The sequence below is a fragment of the Nanorana parkeri genome, unplaced genomic scaffold, assembly GCF_000935625.1.
Source record: "Nanorana parkeri isolate BGI_ZX_2015 unplaced genomic scaffold, ASM93562v1 scaffold3201, whole genome shotgun sequence".
Lineage (NCBI taxonomy): Eukaryota > Metazoa > Chordata > Amphibia > Anura > Dicroglossidae > Nanorana > Nanorana parkeri.
In genome coordinates this window covers 44,454-64,761 of record NW_017309469.1, presented here as the reverse complement: position 1 = coordinate 64,761, position 20,308 = coordinate 44,454, and the positions used below count along the sequence as shown (strand labels likewise).

General features: G+C 40.0%; 1 protein-coding gene across 1 annotated transcript in view; it reads right to left on the bottom strand.

Moving 5' to 3' along the window:
* Window positions 1-2,817: 2,817 nt before the first annotated feature.
* Window positions 2,818-20,308, bottom strand: part of CCDC87 (coiled-coil domain containing 87) — a gene marked incomplete at its 3' end in the record, with an annotated part of 48,648 nt that continues 31,157 nt past the window's right edge. Inside the window, exons 14-18 of the mRNA XM_018574737.1 lie at window positions 17,471-17,579; window positions 12,572-12,709; window positions 10,743-10,856; window positions 8,115-8,258; window positions 2,818-2,931 (exon numbers count right to left, since the gene is read on the bottom strand). Of these exons, the coding sequence (XP_018430239.1) occupies window positions 2,818-2,931; window positions 8,115-8,258; window positions 10,743-10,856; window positions 12,572-12,709; window positions 17,471-17,579 (619 nt within the window). The remainder of the gene's footprint in view (window positions 2,932-8,114; window positions 8,259-10,742; window positions 10,857-12,571; window positions 12,710-17,470; window positions 17,580-20,308) is intronic.

Below are 20,308 nucleotides of genomic sequence, written 5' to 3'. Positions count from 1 at the left end.
TGATTTAACCTATTCATGTTAGCAGGGGAGAATTGTAAATCTACTGCTGCAGTGCATTCTATATGTAGCACATATACAGTACTTCTAGAATGCACTGCAGCAGTAGATAGTTTTTTGTGTGAACAAGAACAAAGCCCAGGCTCCGTCTTACTCACTGTTGCCTCGATCGCGGTGCCTCACGATTTTCCTCACACGTGAGGACGTCGTCGTCGCCGCCGCACACCGGAGCAGCAGTGACGCGTTCGGAAAAATCCCGTAGCGCGAGCTTGGTCTTATACTCACCATCGACTTGATGTAAGAATCTTCACTGTGCCCATTGCCCAGTCTGGCAGCTGCATTCACTAAAGGAAAACATGTATCAAAAGTACAGTTGTCCTTCAAACTCTTTCATCATGTCACATCAGCACCTTTTGCAGCAGAGAGGTGTAGTAGCTACAAATATCCCTGGTGATATGTGACTGGCTACAGAGTTGCTTCTGAAGCTGGCTCTAGTTTTTCCCTGTGCAGCTACAATGATTGTGTGCTTGGTGAGCACTAGCAGCTGCACTGGATAACATTACCAGCTACTGAACCTAGAAAGTATGCCATTAGCTTTAAATCCCTCAGTGACAGAGGTACAACTCACTGGAAATTGCTGGGACACAAACTTTCATTGACTCCAGTTTAATTTTCCCTACTCTTCATAGGCCACTTCTAGACACTATTGGGCAGAGGCGTAACTAGAACCTTCAGGGCCCCGGTGCAAGAAACCATGTAGGGCCCCCCCAACCCCCCACCGCCATGGCGGCATGTGGTTAACAGGAAGGCTGCCGAGATCACCAGCAAGCGCGGGACCTCATCAGCCACTTCAGTTTAAAAATTTAGTGTCAGTGTTCTGTCAAACGCCAACCCAGTATCTGCGCTCGCTCACAGACAGAAATAACGAGGAAACCGACATTTATTTACAAAGTATTAATTTGTAATGGTTAATTGTGACCATTAATAATATGCCGTCCATGGCAGTAAATGATGGGTGGCAGCAAATGACGGATGCAATATTATTAACGGTCACAATTAACGATTAAAACGAAATACTTTGTCAATAAATGTCTGTTTCCTTAATAATACTGGTCTGTGCGCAAGCGCAGATGCTGAGATCGGCGTTCTCGACAGAACACCGGTATCTGCACTTAGTATCGGGGCATTATCACGAGTACATGTACTTGTGATAATGCCCAGTATTGGCACTGGTGCATCCCTACTTAAAAATATAATTCATTGCTGGGACTTGTAGTCCCGCATAGTTGGTGCTATTCTGCATTGCTGTATAGTCATACAGCAATGCAGAATACTACCAGCTATGTGGGACTACAAGTCGCAAGCAAAAGCATAGTGGATGCAAATCAGACACCTGCCTGCATTCATACATTTTGCAAAAAGCTTAATTTAATGGTGATCTGGCATAACAATGTTGGGTAGCAAAGAAAACAGATCTATTGTGTGACCAATAAACAGTTGTAGGTGTCAAGTACGTAACATTTTTAGAGTACATATATTTTATCTGGGTCGATAAACTGGGTAGGATAGCAGCATGTACAATATCTCTTCCGAATGTTACCATTCCCCAAAGAATTTCACTCAGCAGCAATTAATGTAGATTTTATCCATTAACATTTGTTTATGATGGAGCGAAACCCCTAGGGTCTTTGACAAACACCAGCTGACAGGTTGAATGCAACCCCCTGAACTGTTTTCAGAAGAGCTAACAGTAAATATGGCTTAATCCCTGCAAGGCACTATGTTACCATGGGAACTAAACTAGAAAAACATATAGATACTATTTTAAGATGTCATTTCTAACATTTTACCTGTTAAATTTCCACCGCTTAATTGGTTCAGTCCTTGAGGGGCTTATAAATGTCCATACGTTCAAAAGAATAGGGAAAATGAAAAGTATGAATGACTGTACCTAAAAATAAAACTTCTCATTCAGCTTGACAATATCTTGGACAAATAAGCGGCTTTTCTTATTCTATATTGTTCTAAGCCCTCATGAAATACAGGCACAGCTTGTTTATTAAATATTGCTAGTTTAGAGGGATGTTTCTTTCTCATTTTCTCATACTTGTGGAGGTTTGCAGGTAATGGATAGATTACTCCAAGATCATGTGTACTACAAAAAAATAGGATTTTTTTTGTACTCGCCGTAAAATCCTCTCTTTGGTGAGGGACACAGTGAAGATCTTTGTTCTCGACTGTTGGGACGTCCCGAAGTAGAAAAAGCCTAAGCAAAAATAAGGATTCCCTGCAAAAGAAAGGGAACTAAGATTCCCTTTTGCCCGAGTTCTGCTTTAACAAACTAAGATTGTATGAAAAGCGAAATAAACATACTGAAATAGAAGAAAAAAAAATCATGTGTTTACTGTGGGAGAACAGAAAAGCATGAATTCATCTCTGATGATATTTAAATGTGTTACATCATTACTTCCCAATAATAAGCTAGGATAACAACTTGCCACAAGTATACGGGTACATTTTACAGTCTTATTAGGTATGTTGTATTTGGGAATCATAACTGTTTCATGTAAACACGCAGTGAAATACTTCTGTTCATGACTTCAGCTGCCCAAACTGTTTTGAATACCATCTCTGAGACAGAGACAGGGTTCCACGAGGTGACAGACTTGACCCATGATGAACTGTATGCGTTGAGAAATACAGTTGATATTAGTGACTGTTAGTGTTTGTTGCTCTGAGCATCATTCGCTTTATTTCAGAGAAAATTGCAGCTGAAACAAAGTTCTGTAGTAACTTTTAAGTTAAAGGATCAAGCTGTACATTCATGCTTTCTTTTTTGGTATCCATTACCATTAAAGTTTTGCGACGATCTTGCTGCAGCCAGTAAAGCATCTCTGTTTTGTCCCACTTCATTTTTTCAGTATATGGTCTGCCCTGGAATAGATAAAAATACTGACTGTTAGCAGCTAATTAGGGCTCATATTACATATCATAAATCCTCATATTACACGCGACCTGGAAAGAAAGTATGCTAATAGCATTCGTTTTTGTCTCCAATCTCACAGAACGAATGTACAGGCAGTCCCCGAGTTACAAACATCCGGCTTACATACGACCCCTACTTACAAACGGAGGCTAGTACTGTACAGCAGGGGGTCCCGGGCTGCAGCCAAAGTGTACCGCGCAGCGTTCCACTAGTTGTAATGCTACTGCGCTAGTACCAACAAGGAGTGCCGGCCTTTTTGGATCTGGTTTGTAGTACTGTACGTACATTACAAGAAGTTGACTCTTGTTAGACGTGCAGACGAGGGGTGCCCGCCTCTTCTTCCGGGTCACTGTGAGGTTTTTACTGCTGTCTGTATCCTCATTAGAAAGATTTAATCTCACCTTCTGTCTTTGAGACAACAGGAAGTGAGAGGAAATCTACCCCTAGGAAGGGATATTTACTCCTGCAAGAGCGATCATGGGAAAAAGGTGTCTCCACTGAAACTTTATCACCAATCCTTGCTTCCACGACAACCCAAATTTTTCAAAATCCAATTGTCACAGGGACAGAAAGTGAGGTGAAATCTTCTGAACAGGGGCACACACAGCAAAACAAACGTTTAACTTTAAAAAACGTTAAAAAAAAATTGGCTGGAGTTGCACTTAAAAAATGTCTATCGAGAACTTTCTGCTTCAGGCCCCTCCTCTGCTGATTGACAGCAGGCAGTGGCAGATGCAATAGCCAGCCTGTTATTGGCTATTGCAATTTTAAATATCCAATAGCAGGCTGGCTAAGGCTCCCAGCATTAAAATAAAAACAAAAGTTGAAAAAAAATTAATTAAAAAGATTTAAAAAATGTAGAAAAAGTTAAATAAATACAAATGCAAACAAATAATACAAAATTAAGTTTATAAAAATAAAATTAAAAATAGAAAAAAACTTTTTTTGCTGTGTCATTATACATTAAATTTTTTTTCATTATATTATAATCTTCTGAACAACAGGAACAGACAGCAAAAGAACCGTGACCCTCCCCTATGCTATCCAAAACTAAAAAAATGTTTTTTTTTGCTGGAATGTACCTGTTCCGACTTACATACAAATTCAACTTAAGTACAAACCTAAAGTCCCTATCTTGTATGTAACCCGGGGACTGCCTGTACATGCAATTTAGCAGGATGAATGGCTCTTCAAAATGTTCTAAATACACCCCTAATTGTGAGAAGGTTCAGAAATCTCATTGAGAGATATAAAAAAAAAATCACTTGTTTGCAGTGATTGCCTCTACAAAACTTTAGGAGGGCTATTCACAAAAGGGTGAAGAGTTTGGAGAAGACAGGAGAAGTGAACAATCTAGGACAACATAGCTGATATGGAAAGTGAGCTGAATTGGAGAATTTTCCCAGCTATGTTGTCCTAGATTGTTCACTTCTTCTGTCTTCTCCAAACTCTTCACCCTTTTGTGAATAGCCCTCCTAAAGTTTTGTGAATAACCCTGCAGATTAAGTGTCCCATCATTTTTGTCCATGCCATTTTCATTTATCTTAATATTTAAAATATGCTGTTGAATCAAAAGCAAAGCCCGATTTGTATTAATGAAGAAATCAATAATGACTGTCAATACTTTTGGCAGTTTCAAGTTATTTCAGAGAAATTGATCCACTTTTTTTGTGGAAGGGTATCAACAAATGTCTCCATGTCTGTACAGACCTGCATAGTCATCCACCATGTCCTATAATAATCTATTTTCATTTTAGAGACAAACAAATATCGACAGACAAATGCTGATGGCTGTCAAAATGGGGCTAAAGAGCAAAGACCTACATTTATATGTAAGGACACCATAAGTTTCTGTGGACTGATGTAAGTTCCTGTGAGCTTCTCAGTCTCGCACAAATCTGCATTACAATAATAAGTTACGATTATCTCTGATGGATTACTGTATTTTTCTGCATTTGTCTGTATTCCAATGGAGAGCGGAAGAAGAGAGCATCACTTATCTCACTGAACAGTAGTGACTGTCCAATCAATGTTCCCCTGACAGCAATAGACTGTTAAGTATTTGCCTCACCCTTTAGACAAGAGATGGCTGCCCAATCTAACTGAACATCTGCCAAAAAAACCCTGTTGTATAATTCACAGTAATTGAAAAGCATGAGTTGATTAAAAAAACAACAGATTAAGGGTGCCTTTGGATGGACATAAAGGTTTGAAATCTGCAGTGCTAACAGCGGCTGTTTGCAGGCCTCCATTTAAGATGGATGGAGGTTACTGCAGAGTACACTGCACATTGATGCAGGTCTGCAAATAATGCACATTTCTTTATTTTCTTTTAGATTGTCTTCCTGTTTGTGACATAATACAGACATCTGGGTACACATACTCTAAGTTAACTGGTTGCCATCCGCTTGTTGTACATAAACGGGCGAACAGCTCGCTCTTGGATGTGGGTCACTGCAAATAAACGGCTTTTTTTCCTGCTCGTGCACACCCCTGGCACGCGCATGAGCAGGACAAGGTAAACATTGTTTACAGCCAGAAAGAGCCCCCTGATCACTTCTATGGTGAGTGTAAATGTGCGGTGCCTCCCTCTGCCGCCGGCTATCCTGGGCTCCACTGTACCCCGTGCAGGCCCGGGACCAGCATAGTGGGTCCATGTTTTTCGATCGGAGGAAGATCAGCACACGTCCACCTTCTGATCTCCCCAATGATCACTGTAAGCAGAAGTGATGTGAATTGCATCACTTCTGGTTTCAGTGTGTCATTTCTCCACTGCAGTAGCGGGAAAAGAAGCTGGTGAAGCACGATCTGTGGGGTCCATAGGTGACGTTAGGGATCTACTAGATCCCTGATGTCTCTATAAAGAGGACCTGCCACTATATTTAAAATGTGGAATATAACATGGGTGCAAAAAATGAAAAAAGGGCCTCAGTCATGAAGGGGTTAAATAAATAAAAAGTCACATATAAAAAAAAAAAGATCTTTAAAGTCCCCTACCCCCTGTACATAAACGCAAACATGCGTACGGTGCATCTATGTGCAAAAATGACGATTCTGCCACACATGTTACATATCACGGAGAGCGAGCAATGATTCAAGGGTGATCAATCACTGTTAACACTAAACTGAGCAGTAAGGCCCCATTCACACAATAGCGGTTGGGGATCAGTGCGGATTTTAAAAGGGCGGTTTTGGGTGTTTTTGGTTCAATCTGATTTTATTAAAGTTTTTCGATTTTTAATACAAATCACAATAGACATGTTTACATAGGAGACAATAACAACCAAAAAAAGGGAAATAGAAGCGAAGAGGACTACACCCCTCGGGGTACAGCGTATAGCAAAAGTAACATATCCCATGACAAACTCAGACTCCGGGCTGGTTCTATGGTCCTATAGTTAGAAACAAGCAGTGTGTAGGTACATGGGGTAAATGGCAATCACGGTATATGGTAATTCTACTATCATTGAGTAGTATATGTGTTTCCCCGCCTAATAGCTCCAGGGGTACCATTACAGGACCACATATGTATTCGCCTATCATTGTGAGAGTCTGGGAATGAGGCCAGGGGACATTAAGACATTGGGTTTGTGTGCAGGCTGAAGCACCATTAACCAGGTGAGAACCCCTAGCGGGAGAAGAGTAAAGAGAGCCGGAATGCAGCATGACGAGGTGAGTAATCTAATCAGAAAAGAAACATGAAAAAGAAAAGGAGAGAGATTGAAGAAAAAGAAGAGGAGGGAGAGGATAGTAAGGGCAAAGAGAATAAGTCAAAGAAGGATCCGAACACTGCCATATATTTCATCCACCTCAGTACGCCAGGGAATCAAACGGAGACGGCCTCAGTAAAGGCAGCTGATTCCCTGAATGAGATCCAGACAGACCAGATGGGTACATAGCCAGGGCCAGTTTTCTGCTCCTCTGCCAAGAAGCCCTCCAGGTCAGCTATGCGGTCCATCTCCACAGCCCACTCAACCAGGGTGGGTACCACCTGCGTTCGCCAGTGTCGTGGAATGACCGACCTAGCAGCTGTGAGAAAGTGTCGCAGGAGGCCACGCTTTGCCGCTTTCAGGGAGCCAGGAAGCATTGAGAGCAGCAGTATCTTAAGGTCATTATCTATTGCAGTACCCGTCACCTTGAGGTAGACCCTCAGAATCCCCTGCCAGAACTCCTGAAGCATAGGACAACTCCACCAAATGTGGGTCATATGACCCAGAGGTTCCTTACAGCACCAACATACATTAGAGGGTTTTGGGTGTTTTTAATTGCGTTTCAGCTCTGACACGCAATTAAAAATGCGCAAAACCGTACTTAACAGCATGGATCCATTGAAAGGAGTATGGAAAACGCGCAACAAAAAAGGGTCAGGGAGCAATTCGGGCGGGAGGCGGTTTGGATCTTGCTACTGCATGAACGGTCCCCATAGCAATGTATGGGATTGTTCATGTCGGCAAATCTGCACGGCCGAACCGCTCTGGTGTGAACGGGGCCTAAAAACGTTTAAAGTGTCGCCTATGGCCAATTTTTGCGATTTTACGGCGCACGCAATTTTATGGCTTGAAATGTTTGGTGTCTATTTACCTGACGCGGCCCCGAAAGCGCTTGTGTATTGGATGGCAATGTGCCATTAAAATGGATCATTGACCAACAAAAACTGGTGTGCTGGTGACATTATTCCTTTATTCTGTGATTCACACGGTGCCTTCCGTGGTCACTACAAGCACCCACCCAGCTTGGGGTTACTCTGGTTAGGAGTGCAGCAAGACATCCTGTTTTTGATATTTACCTGACGCGACCCCATGTTTTATCATAAAATTGGGTAATAGTTTTTATAACATAAGTTAGGGAAACAGGTTTTTTTTCAAAATTTTCAGTATTTATTTCTTATTTCTATATAGTAAAAAAGAAAACCCCAGTGGTGATTAAATACCACCAAAAGAAATCTCTGCGTCCCCAAAAAATGGTATAAAAATAATTTCAGTACAGCGTTGCATGACGGAATAAATGTCAGTCAAAGTACCGCAGCGCTGAATACTGAAAAATGGCCCGGTCAGCAAGTGGTTAATGTACAATAGCAAATATAGGTGTGCAGTAAGGAGAATAAAATATGGGTAATGACATATCCACTCACCTTGTAGCTGACTGTATCATTAAATGTCCTCTTTATCATTTGTAGTACTTTTGCTATGGCATGTTCAGTGTGTGACATTTGTTTGTACAGCTTCTGCCTTTGCTTAGACTCTTCCATCCTTGCAACTGATGTACCTTTGTAACCGATATAAAAAAATCCAGAGGTGTGTACATTGGTTAGTTTTTGAAGGCCGCGTCTATTTCCAGTTCTCTCTAAAACTGCCTCGCCACTTTAAAGCTAAAATCCAGTTTCATATTATAAAGGTGTACATTTTAATCTAATACTTCAGATCGCATACCAAACAGCTTGTATACTGAATATAGATAGGCTTTACCCATACTGTCTCTACAGGCCTTACTTGTCCCAGCCTAAATTATGGAAAAGGGTGCAAGCCAGTGGCCTGTTTATATGAACTCCATTTAATTTAGGCGAGTTTCCTATTTCTTTTTATGTACCCAGTTCACTCTTGAACCTCCTGATAGATTTTAATTTTCATGTTATTGCTTAGCACAAATAAGACCATCCCCTGCATAATGCTGGTGGGTAAGTTCATCAAGGGTTATGTCCTTTGTAAGACCTGCCTCTACCTGCTTTCTAAGAAAAGATAAATAGCAAAAACAAAGTGTATTTGATGTCAGGTCTTACAGATCAGAAGTTAGTCTGTGGTTCTGACATTTATAGCTTTAGCTCCTCTCATGCTGTTTACAGGAGGTGATTTAGAATCAAGTCTCGTACAGATAACAACATATAGGCATCTGGTGTGTAATTATTTTATTTCTTTAACACGTCTTCATTTATATTACAACACGGACGTTAAGCTGCTTTTGTATTGTGTGAAAAAATGGCATGAGAGGGAATCCTCTTTAAAACGTTAAGAACACCCAAAATGTGATTCTTAGGCTTGGGAGAATACTGTAGGGCTGTGCCACTCTTCATCTTTCCCCAAAATAAAAAGACCCGAGCTTGCTGTGACAATGACATATATAGCCACAGTAGGTGTCACTTGCACATACTGTTTTCGCTCTACAACGTAATATACAGGAATTAAAAGAAAACATATACCCTACCTAGCTATGTTACAGTCTTGGAGGGGGGCTGTTTTATTATATTGTATTAAAGCTCAATAAAACTATTAATCACACTATTAATTAATAGTTAATCACGGCGTCTCAGTATACCGCGAGCTGTAGCTCGTGGTATACTGAGCTTTGGTTGACGGGAGGACGCTAGTTTGTGTCCTCCCGTTACCCTTAGGAGAACTAGGGGGAAAAGCCCTAACCCCATAGTTCTCCTTTGAGGACTTACCTTAAATGATGCCTCTTGATCCGATCATCTTCCTTCCAGTAGTTTTCAGGAGTCCCTCCAGCACTAGTGCAGGTCTCTGATCCAGTGCAGAATCTTCGGGTCCCATGGTGTCTGTCTGAGTACATTGACTTACTCTGTGTCTCTTCTCCCGGCTGAAGATCTCTACTGCCCATGCGCCCGTCCCATGATCCTTTACGGCTGCTCGAGAATCTTCAGACGGGAGCAAACGGCAGAGACCCAGGTAAGTTTTTACCAATTTGGTAACTTTTTTTATTTTTGATGTTTTTGCACATATCTACTGCTTGCTAGCAGTAGATATATGGAAAAAAAACTGTAGGTTTAATTCTACTTTAAAGCATGAATGCGCTTGGCTTTAATTATGTACCCTTCCTCAGCACTTACTTACCCTTTAAGGAGCATGTGATTCACACTATGTGACAGTCCTAGGTCAATTAGCACTGTCACACAGAGTATGTAGCCCTATGTAAGCTACAAGAGCGACTTGCGGCTTACATAGGAATTTCCTTCACTGCCGGCTGCTGAAAAGAGCAAGGAGTTGAGTGACAGGAAGTATATGCATTAAGTTAAAGTAAACCTGTCCATTTTAAAGCTTATAGGATTTGAACTGCATCCAAACATTTGATTCTGGCATTCATCCTCTGCATCTCACTGCTCGAAAAAGTAAATTCCCTGGGCTGCATCATTTTGAATTTAAAGGTTCACTCTGCTCAAACATAAATTCCCTTAATGGACATAAGCTGCTGAATGGCTGCATGTTTTATCCTGGCATTTGTCTTGTGTTGTTGACTACACTGCTCGCTAAATCTTTACAATTGCTATCATCTGCATCTTCTGAATCCAAACGCTTGAAAATACAGGATAATGAGATTTTAGGGTTCCAGCACCTCCCTTCCATTGAGTTTACTCTTGCACAATTTGGGTGATGACTGAAAAGTATGTGATAAGAGCATGCTGTCTAAATCCGGCAGAAGGCAGGTAGGGATTAAAGGTTACAGGTACACTGAGCACATTTTTTGACCTCGCAAAGTGGCAACACTTCCTCAATAGACTTAATAGATCACTTTTTACTTGGTGCTTTTTATTCTATGTGCTGGAATATCCTTGAAGTCTGTGCTGAGCTGTTTCATTACACTTGTTATGGATCATTTCCACACTCGCAGTATGCAGTTATTCCTTACGCTACAAGAATTTCTCACATCACTACCAGAGAACAGACACCGCATGACGAGCATTACTAAGCAAGAACATCTGGGGTAATTATAGTTTGTTGTATGCATTATTTCACACGATGATGAACTTACCTCTGAGGAAGAATCTGTTAGGATCGGAGGCCTCTCTCTCAAATATCTCCAGCTCAGCTAACATTTTCTCTCTTCTCTGGATGAGTATTACTGCCTTTTCCCACACCCGTATTGCCTGACACATGAAACATTTACTAAAGTTAAAAGCTTTTTTAAATACAATTTCTATTGCGTAACAGAGGTGCCCACAGCTATAATAATCTTGTCGTAAACATCCAGGTAAATGACCAAAGAAAGGGCAAGAAGGTGACAATGGAAGATAGGTTAAAAAAAAAACGGCATGGGGATCCGTCCATCCAATACTTTATTTGCACAAAGGCATAAAAGCGGCAAACAAACAAATGCTTACATGTTCCAGCCCCCAAAACTGGGCTACGACTAAGGCTGAAACATGTAAGCATTTGTTTGTTTGCCGCTTTTATGCCTTTGTGCAAATAAAGGTTTGGATGGACGGATCCCCTTGCGAGTGACGGTTTGTTATATAGTGCTCAGTTAAGGCTCCAGCGGAAGCTTTACCAGGCACTGAAGACAAGAGGGTAGAGTTGTTCCTTGTTTCCTAATGGCAATGGGAAATCACTAAACAGGCTCAATGACCCTGATTGATCAAGCTGTAATTGCATTTAAAGCTCACTTAAGTGGTCTCTCAAGTGATATCACACATGCTATAATTGCTTTAAAGGACACATTAGCATGCCTTAAATGCTATCACAAACTGATCAAACAAGGCCTCTCTCATCTGTAATCCATGACTTCTGCAGCCTCCGTATTACTCCCCTGTCCTAAAGTAAAAGGCATTTTAGTATCTTATAAAAAGCTCTCAGACTTGTAGAAATTTACTAATCAAATAACATGTTTTTCTGAGCAGCCATACTGGTGTTACAATGTAAGATTTTAAGGATAATTTTAGTTTTAAAATACTTTAGCACTTTGAATATATCCAGAAACACCAAGCTACTTTTCAAATGTAACCGCTCTCTTTTCTCATCCTGTGCTTTACAAGATGTCTTTACAGGTCCTTGCCGGTATAAAAACTGCTTTGTTTATGCTCATGCTGACTGCAGCCTGCACTTATCAACTGTGCGTAGTGCAGACCAGGAAGGTCTATGGATACATAAAAGCAACTAATGTGGATGTAGCCCTTTAGGATGAATAGCTGCAAATTTTGTCTAGGGACAGAGTGCAGTAGCGCAGAGATCTTTTGATACTAATCAACCCTCTGTTAGAGAGCCTGAGCTACATATACAAATCATTCAAAATATCCAAGCCATTAAAAATTACTTTGGCATCATGACATTCAATTGAATGTCATTTCTAAATGGTATTATTTTGCTCTACAGAGTTGGGATCTTGCTTCCAATGTCACAGAATTGCTTTCTTTCATCCAGCAATGCCAAAGGCTAACCATTTATAAAGGTTGCCATACACCGCTTGGGTACCTTTTCTGACTCAAAATACTTGATTACAAGTTATAATGAAAAAGTCTGCAAGATCTAGATGAAATGACCTTGTCCACTGTACAGTGAACTCTAAAACAGGCTGAACAATGACTGTATCTATTCTGTGTGATCAGTCAATATGACTCCACCTCATTGTTAATATCTGAACATATTGATTAAGTAGGGAAGTCATTTTCCTTGAATATTTACATTTTCATTGTATGCCTATCAATATGGTGTATTGTGTCATGACAGGAAAATGTATATCCCAAAAATTCAACTCATATTCAGTAGCTAGTACACTCCTGAATACCACAAAGGTTGAACATATACTGTTTCTAGATAACTTAGACTACTTCAGGTGTAATGATGTTTAGAAATACAAATCTTTTACCTCTGGCAGCCGGTCTCTGTATTCATTGGAACTATATTTAATAGCCATATCCAGTCGCTGGCCTTCTGGTACGTGAAGTGCATTCCAAACCGCATTGATCTTGTTCTGAAGATCTAGATAGCTGGCAGATGTAACTCTCTATTTGCAGAAATACAAAATAACTGTATAATAGTATGAGCAGGGATGACGGTAGTACTCTCTTTTCTTTTACAATCCTCTATGAATAGATCGCTATATGAATGCAGTATTTCCATAGTGATTACAGGATAAGCTAAATTTATTGTAAAATTGTACACAGCTTGTACTTAACCTTGCATAAATGCCAAGCACTAACTTGTACTTCCCGCATATAATAAATACAGGAGCAATAGGTGTGTGTGACTAAATGCTTATTTTCATGATCTAAAAAAATATCATAACGGGAATCTTAGTCATGAGAGGAATACCAGTCATAAAATGTTCTCAAAAAATCCCTGGTCCTAACCTTTAGTAAGTTTTCCAATGACATTATATGACAATCACCCAACGTGGATTGGGTAATGATAGAATGTCTGTTGAGGCCACCAGATGCCTCAGCTGCCAATGAAAGAAGCAACTGAAAAAAAAGCTGTCCTCGTCGGTACTGTTCCCATCCAAAAAGTTGGCATAAGCAGCTACTTTATTCAGCTACCTGTTCTCCCTGCCACCTCTCTCTATTAAAATAAACCTGTAGGTGCAGCACAGCTAGATCACACATTTATGGAGTGTTTCACAGCACCTAAAAGTTTGTTTTTTGAAACGAGGGTAGTCAGATTGTGTCTGCGTGCCTTACTGCTTTCTAAAGCAAGCAGCAACCATAATCATTCTACTCAGCAATGGATTCTGTGCTTTACCCATACGCTGAATGCCATCCTTAACAATTGCAATATAGAGAGTGATGTCAATGCCAACAGGGGGAAAACATTTCTGAAACTGCACTCATCAGCTATGGTCAGATTTGGAATGCTTAAAATGTGGCTTAGTATGAAAACCGCTCTACTGCCCATAAGCACAGGCAGCGACCAATCAATGAGACACCCTGTCTATGTTTATTTTGCTATTTCTGTAAAAAGTTCTTATCTTAATTCTAGGTTAAAGCTCAAGGAAAGCCCTGATAACTGAGGAGGAACCTTCTTTAGTGGACATATAGTTCAGTAAGTATGGCAGCACTGTATGTGACTAAGGCAGTACAAAGACGTGCAAAGTGCAACAATCAAATATGACATTCCCAATGTCAGAAAAGCTTTGATTTAAAAAGTTGATTTGGATAGAGGCTTATCGTCCTCCAGCCTTGGCTTCCCCCATTTTTTTCTTCCCCCCCCCCCCATTCCTTAACGCTATTTCTTACTCACCACCCTTTCCATCCCCTCCAGACATCCCCAGCACAAACACAATATTAGGGATGCACAGATGCCAGTTCAGATACCAATGCCGATACTTGGCATTTTCACGAGAACCACCAGGGTTGCAGCGTTTGTAGCTGGGACCTGGCTCTGGCGCTCCACCACTGTCCTGAAATCATTAGTCAGTATTGTTTTAGAAAAACTTTCACATGACAATAACTTGTACTTGTATCTGTGAGGACAAGTATTGGTACTTGGTTTGGAGAAAATGGTATTGGTATGGTAATGGTATTGGTGCATACCTAATAAATATCTATATATAGATAATCATAAATTAAACAGGGATGCGAAAATTCCAGGAGCCCTATAGCCAATGCTCCTTAAAAATGACAGCTACCTCCTAACTATTGAGGTTTTTCTCTAGTATAGTAGCTGGAAAAGTATCTGTACTTGTAACAAGTACAGTATTTGGTATTTGTGCATCTCTACACAATATGTTATACTGTTTTGTATGTTCTGTTAAACTGTTGCCTGTGAAGTTTCTCATTCATCCAGGTAATAGTACAGGTGAAACTCGAATAATTAGAATATCGTGCAAAAGTAATTGCAGTAAGTGCTGCAAAAGGGGCCCAAACCAAGTACTGAGTACATATGCATGCTTGTACTTTTCAGAGGTCCGATATTGTTCTATGTACAATCCTTGTTTTATTGATTGCATGTAATAATCTACTTTTTTGAGGTTGTGGATTTGGGGTTCTTGGGGTTTTCATGAGCTGTAAGCCATAATCATCACAATTATGACAAATAACGGCTTGAATTATCTTGCTTTGCATGTAATGAGTCTATCTCATATATTAGTTTCACCTTTTAAGTTGCATTAGTGAAATAAATGAACTTTGCACGATATTCTAATTATTCGAGTTTCACCTGTATATCGGATGACCAGGGAAACGTCTTCAAGAAAAATACAGCAAGTCCAGTTGCCTTGATTTATTTTTTTACAGATGTTGAACTGTTGTTCCACTATTAGTGAGCATTATGTCCCACAGCTACCTGACTTCATTGTACTATAAGATACATGGTAATTAAAGTGTGTTATGTATCATAATATCATGGCAACCCATGCTGATTACCGCAGTACTTTTTTTACTTGAATGCTGGTATACCTACACACACATTGAACAAGAAAAAAGTTGCTTTGTTAGTTTCTTAAATATATTTATACGCCTGGTGCTTACTGTACAGTCTATTCACACATACTTCACTTTAGAGCGGTTTATGGTGTATGTACGATTAGTTAAAAGAAACTGAAAAATACCTGAGATAAGGTGTTCAGTGATTCCGTTATTTCCAAGTCAGCGTCTAAAAAGGAATGCAGGAGGCGAAAAATATGGTTAATGAAATGGTCATAGTGTAATTATGTAGAAAGAACACACTTTGAAGAGGCAGGATAAATATATTATTATTCAGGTTCCTGAACCCCTGTAATGGGAACAGAGATGTTCTGACAGCTCTGCTACTATCCGCCCATTACGATGAAGACGTTGTCAACAACACAAGTTGTCTTTATAAAATTCTATACCAGTTGCAGTTTATTTAATAAAGCGAATTACTGGAGTATTATAAACCTCATGCTGGGGAAGTCTCTTATAAAATCTTGCCAATCGGTCTTACTTGACACTTTACTGAGCATGTCAATTCCAAGGCACATTGAAGGCACATTGAGGCTGATTGCTTTCGGTTCTTCACCCACACCAAGCATCAAAATCTAATGAACCATGGCTTTTTCTTACTTTTTTTGTATGCCGGGCATAATACTTTCAAGGCCGGAGCAAAGCAGGGAGGGCTTAGGACACCTCCGTGCCTTGCCTCATTACACAGTACACAGGTTTAACTAGCATGGAACTTTATACTGTCAAAATGCCTCTAATAGCGTCTTTTGTCTTAAGGGGCCCCTGCTATAACCAGCAGCCATGATTTCAGTATTTCACCAGCAGGGCTACCTTGAGGTAACATCAGATTTTGCAATATGGTCATTTAGCTAAAATGATGTTCACAGATCTTTTAGCATTATTATTTATACCTAAATAGTCAGATTTTACCGAGCACTGTAAACAATGTAAGAGTGAGGAGCATGCTGTTGCTTGCAAAATAGCTGATGTAACAGCCACATGTTACATGTTACTAGACATTAATTGCAGTTAATGCAGTTGAGGATACAATGATTGCAACTCCATCAGCCCCATTGAGCTATCCACTGCATATATTGACTATAGACAAACAATGAACATTTTCTCTGACCGTATTAAGATCTATCATTATTGACATCTTATACAACTAAAAGACAGCCTGTGCGTGGGATGCAGTGAGAAGAGCCCACTGAACACCTAAACAGAAATAAATTTACTTGTCACATCTGGTGTGCACTTGACCTTATAAACTGGCCATGACTATAACTGATTCCCAAGCATCTTAAAAAAGCATCACAGAAGCTTATAATTTATAGAGGCACATATTTTAAAGGGTCTGTCCACTCAAAGTGATATTTTAGGTACAGGTAGACTGAGTCCTCTCCTGGCTTATTATATGTATTGGATACTCCAACAGTGACATTTCCTGTGCATACTTCCCAACACTTTTTTTGTACATCTGGCAGTTTTGGGGTGTACAGGCTCACCTTTCCACATTCCAGCAACCCTTGTTACATTCTACATAATACAAAATAAACTAAAATCCAAGACAGAGAGTTAGAACCACATTGAATGACCACCCAGAAACCCAACTTCAGAGATCCCACCAACAGAGTCCTCGAGACATATGAAGTTGTCAGGTGGTTTGGGGTAGACTACCCATTTTAGGTTCATACTCTTGAGCAACAGAAGGTAATCCTTTTGTTTGCTTGCTCCCCAAAACATTGGTGTAAATTGAATGTGGTAGGCAGGTTAACTTCACAATGTTGATTCCAATGCTATTCATCCAGGTTGCTCCTCTAGGCATGCCCTGTCTACTCAAGCATTAAAACACAACTGATCTCCAAACTCTTTTTTTTTTCTGAGACTCAGATGCTCATACATAGTTAAACCCCAGGAAACAAGCTACATTAAATACACAACTGAAAAGTATATACAAGTACTGTCTTCTAAAAAGGTCTAATTCTCTGCTGCCAGTCTTGTGATTTAAACACATGCCAGGCAGCATAGCCAGGTTTGGAACCTCCACTGCAGTTACAGCACTACTGCAGGACCCAGACATATTCAACGATTGCTTATTGGACAGTGAAGCACCCTCTGATCTGTCCATTGCCAGGCACTGGATCATTTTCCCAGTCTGAATCCTGCTATATGACAATTACAGAAAGCTGTTATCGGACATATTTTGTTTATTACACTGGGTACCTTTCAAAATACAACCTGTTCCACCCAATCAGGCCAATCTTTACAAAAAACTTAAAGCCTTAGTGACAGCTACAGGTAGAACTTCTTTCGCATTAACAGTGTAGCTCAAAGTAAAAGATCTGACAGATAAGATTACCCTGTACATGTGGGTCTGATCCGAGACCCCCAAGCATGACGCTGTTGACGTTCCACATGCCAGGGCTGTAACTTTGCTTCTCTGCTCTGAGATCTGCAATCTTTCTCTCCCGTTGCCTATGCAAACATATTTTAAAACGATCATTATTAGCACCAAGCACACAATCCTTTTACTATGAATAAAATAAAGTCAGCCTGTTATGAACCCCCCGTGGAATCTGCCAAATTAATTTGGCAAGGGAAATGCGGAACACAAAACAATAAGGGCTCTACAATGTAAAAGCTTTCCCTTGTTCCACAGGGGTTTTTAATTAACAGAAAGTACAAATGTTCTGTACAATCACAACCCTGTGGATGTATTAAGAAAAATAAAAACCTTTAAGCTGCTGCTGATAAAGTGTTCCCATCTGATTAGCAAAGACACAGTGGTATAAAATAATATTACTACAGAGGAATAAATCAATTTACCTTTAAAGGCTCTGCATTAAAAATCAGAATGCTAGTAGTCAATAATCAGCACTTTAGTTTAATTCAGTGTAGAACAAAAACAGTTTATTGCCATATATTATCCAAGCCTTGTTCTTACAATTATTTCTTCATTCTGTCTACTAACTATGCAAAATAATGCATCTTTGGTACATTAACAATGGAATACAGAAAACTGGACCAAAAAAGGACCTGTTACTGATAGCAACAAATCAGCCCTCACTTGTTCTCTTTGAAAGATGAAATGTGACTAGTTAGTATTTTAAACAGGTCAAAAATTCAGTCTTCTTACTACAATTAAGACTAATTCTGAAAATGAGTTATGAACCAATTGGTTTTAATGTTTCATTTTTCTTTAATGGGTAAGGGAATAAAAGCCAACGTCTAAGCTGTTATAGTGGGCAATAGTCTGATTTCTATGGTATAGGGAATAAGTGCTAATGTCTAAACTGTTCTAGTGGGCAATAGTCTGATTTCTATGTGTTAGGGAATAAGTGCTAACGTCTAAACTGTTATAGTGGGCAATAGTCTGATTTCTATGTGTTAGGGAATAAGTGCTAATGTCTAAACTGTTCTAGTGGGCAATAGTCTGATTTCTATGGGTTAGGAATTAAGTGCTAACATCTAAACTGATATAGTGGGCAATAGTCTGATTTCTATGGGTTAGGAATTAAGTGCTAACGTCTAAACTGTTATAGTGGGCAATAGTCTGATTTTTATGTGTTAGGGAATAAGTGCTAATTTCTAAACTGTTCTAGTGGGCAATAGTCTGATTTCTATGGGTTAGGGAATAAGTGCTAATGTCTAAACTGTTCTAGTGTGCAATAGTCTGATTTCTATGGGTTAGGAATTAAGTGCTAACATCTAAACTGATATAGTGGGCAATAGTCTGATTTCTATGGGTTAGGAATTAAGTGCTAACGTCTAAACTGTTATAGTGGGCAATAGTCTGATTTTTATGTGTTAGGGAATAAGTGCTAATTTCTAAACTGTTCTAGTGGGCAATAGTCTGATTTCTATGGGTTAGGAATTAAGTGCTAACATCTAAACTGATATAGTGGGCAATAGTCTGATTTCTATGTGTTAGGGAATAAGTGCTAACGTCTAAACTGTTATAGTGAGCAATAGTCTGATTTCTATGTGTTAGGGAATAAGTGCTAACATTTAAACTGATATAGTGGGCAATAGTCTGATTTCCATGGGTTAGGGAATAAGTGTTAACGTCTAAACTGTTCTAGTGGGCAATAGTCTGATTTCTATGTGTTAGGGAATAAGTGCTAACGTCTAAACTGTTCTAGTGGGCAATAGTCTGATTTATATGGGTTAGGAATTAAGTGCTAACGTCTAAACTGATATAGTGGGCAATAGTCTGATTTATATGGGTTAGGAATTAAGTGCTAACATCTAAACTGTTATAGTGGGCAATAGTCCGATGTCTATGTGTTAGGGAATAAGTGCTAACGTCTAAACTGTTCTAGTGGGCAATAGTCTGATTTATATGGGTTAGGAATTAAGTGCTAACATCTAAACTGTTATAGTGGGCAATAGTCCGATGTCTATGGGTTAGGAATTAAGTGCTAACGTCTAAACTGTTATAGTGGGCAATAGTCTGATTTCTATGGGTTAGGGCAGGGGTGTCAAACTCAATATAATCGTGGGCCGCATCAACATTATGGTCATCCTCAAAGGGCCTGTAAGACTATATAAATGTATATAATCTTTATCATAATTGCCTCTGCATTCGATTATCACTGGTTTTAGTAATAACTTAATACCTAGATCTGAAAGTAGAAGTCTAGAAAATGGCCTGGTGGGCTGGATTTGGCACTTGGGCCTTGAGTTTGACACATGTGAGTTAGGGAATATGTGCTAACGTCTAAACTGTTGTAGTGAGCAATAGTCCGATTTCTATGTGTTAGGGAATAAGTGCTAACGTCTACACTGTTATAGTGGGCAATAGTCTGATTTCTATGTGTTAGGGAATAAGTGCTAATGTCTAAACTGTTACAAAGGGGAATAGTCTGATTTCTGCTTTACTCTGATGGGGACATCATTTAGCTGTCCTATGGCATATTGTGTAGATCTGTGGTTCTCAACTGGTGGGTTGTGACCCAGAAGTGGGTCGCCACCTCGTATTGAGTGGGTCACCGCATGCCTTCCACAGTGCTAGGTGAGAGGCTACTCAGCCTCCCCCTAGCGCAGCACTGTCAGTCCTTGTGCCAAGCAGCCATTCAAAATATACTGTCCGGTGCCGTGCGTCAGCCTGAGGTGGGGTGGGGTGGGCTGGGGGTATGGCTGTGAGGGAGCTCCATCAATACGTGCATTGCTTACAGCTCCTTTGCATGCCGTGTAGAGGTGCT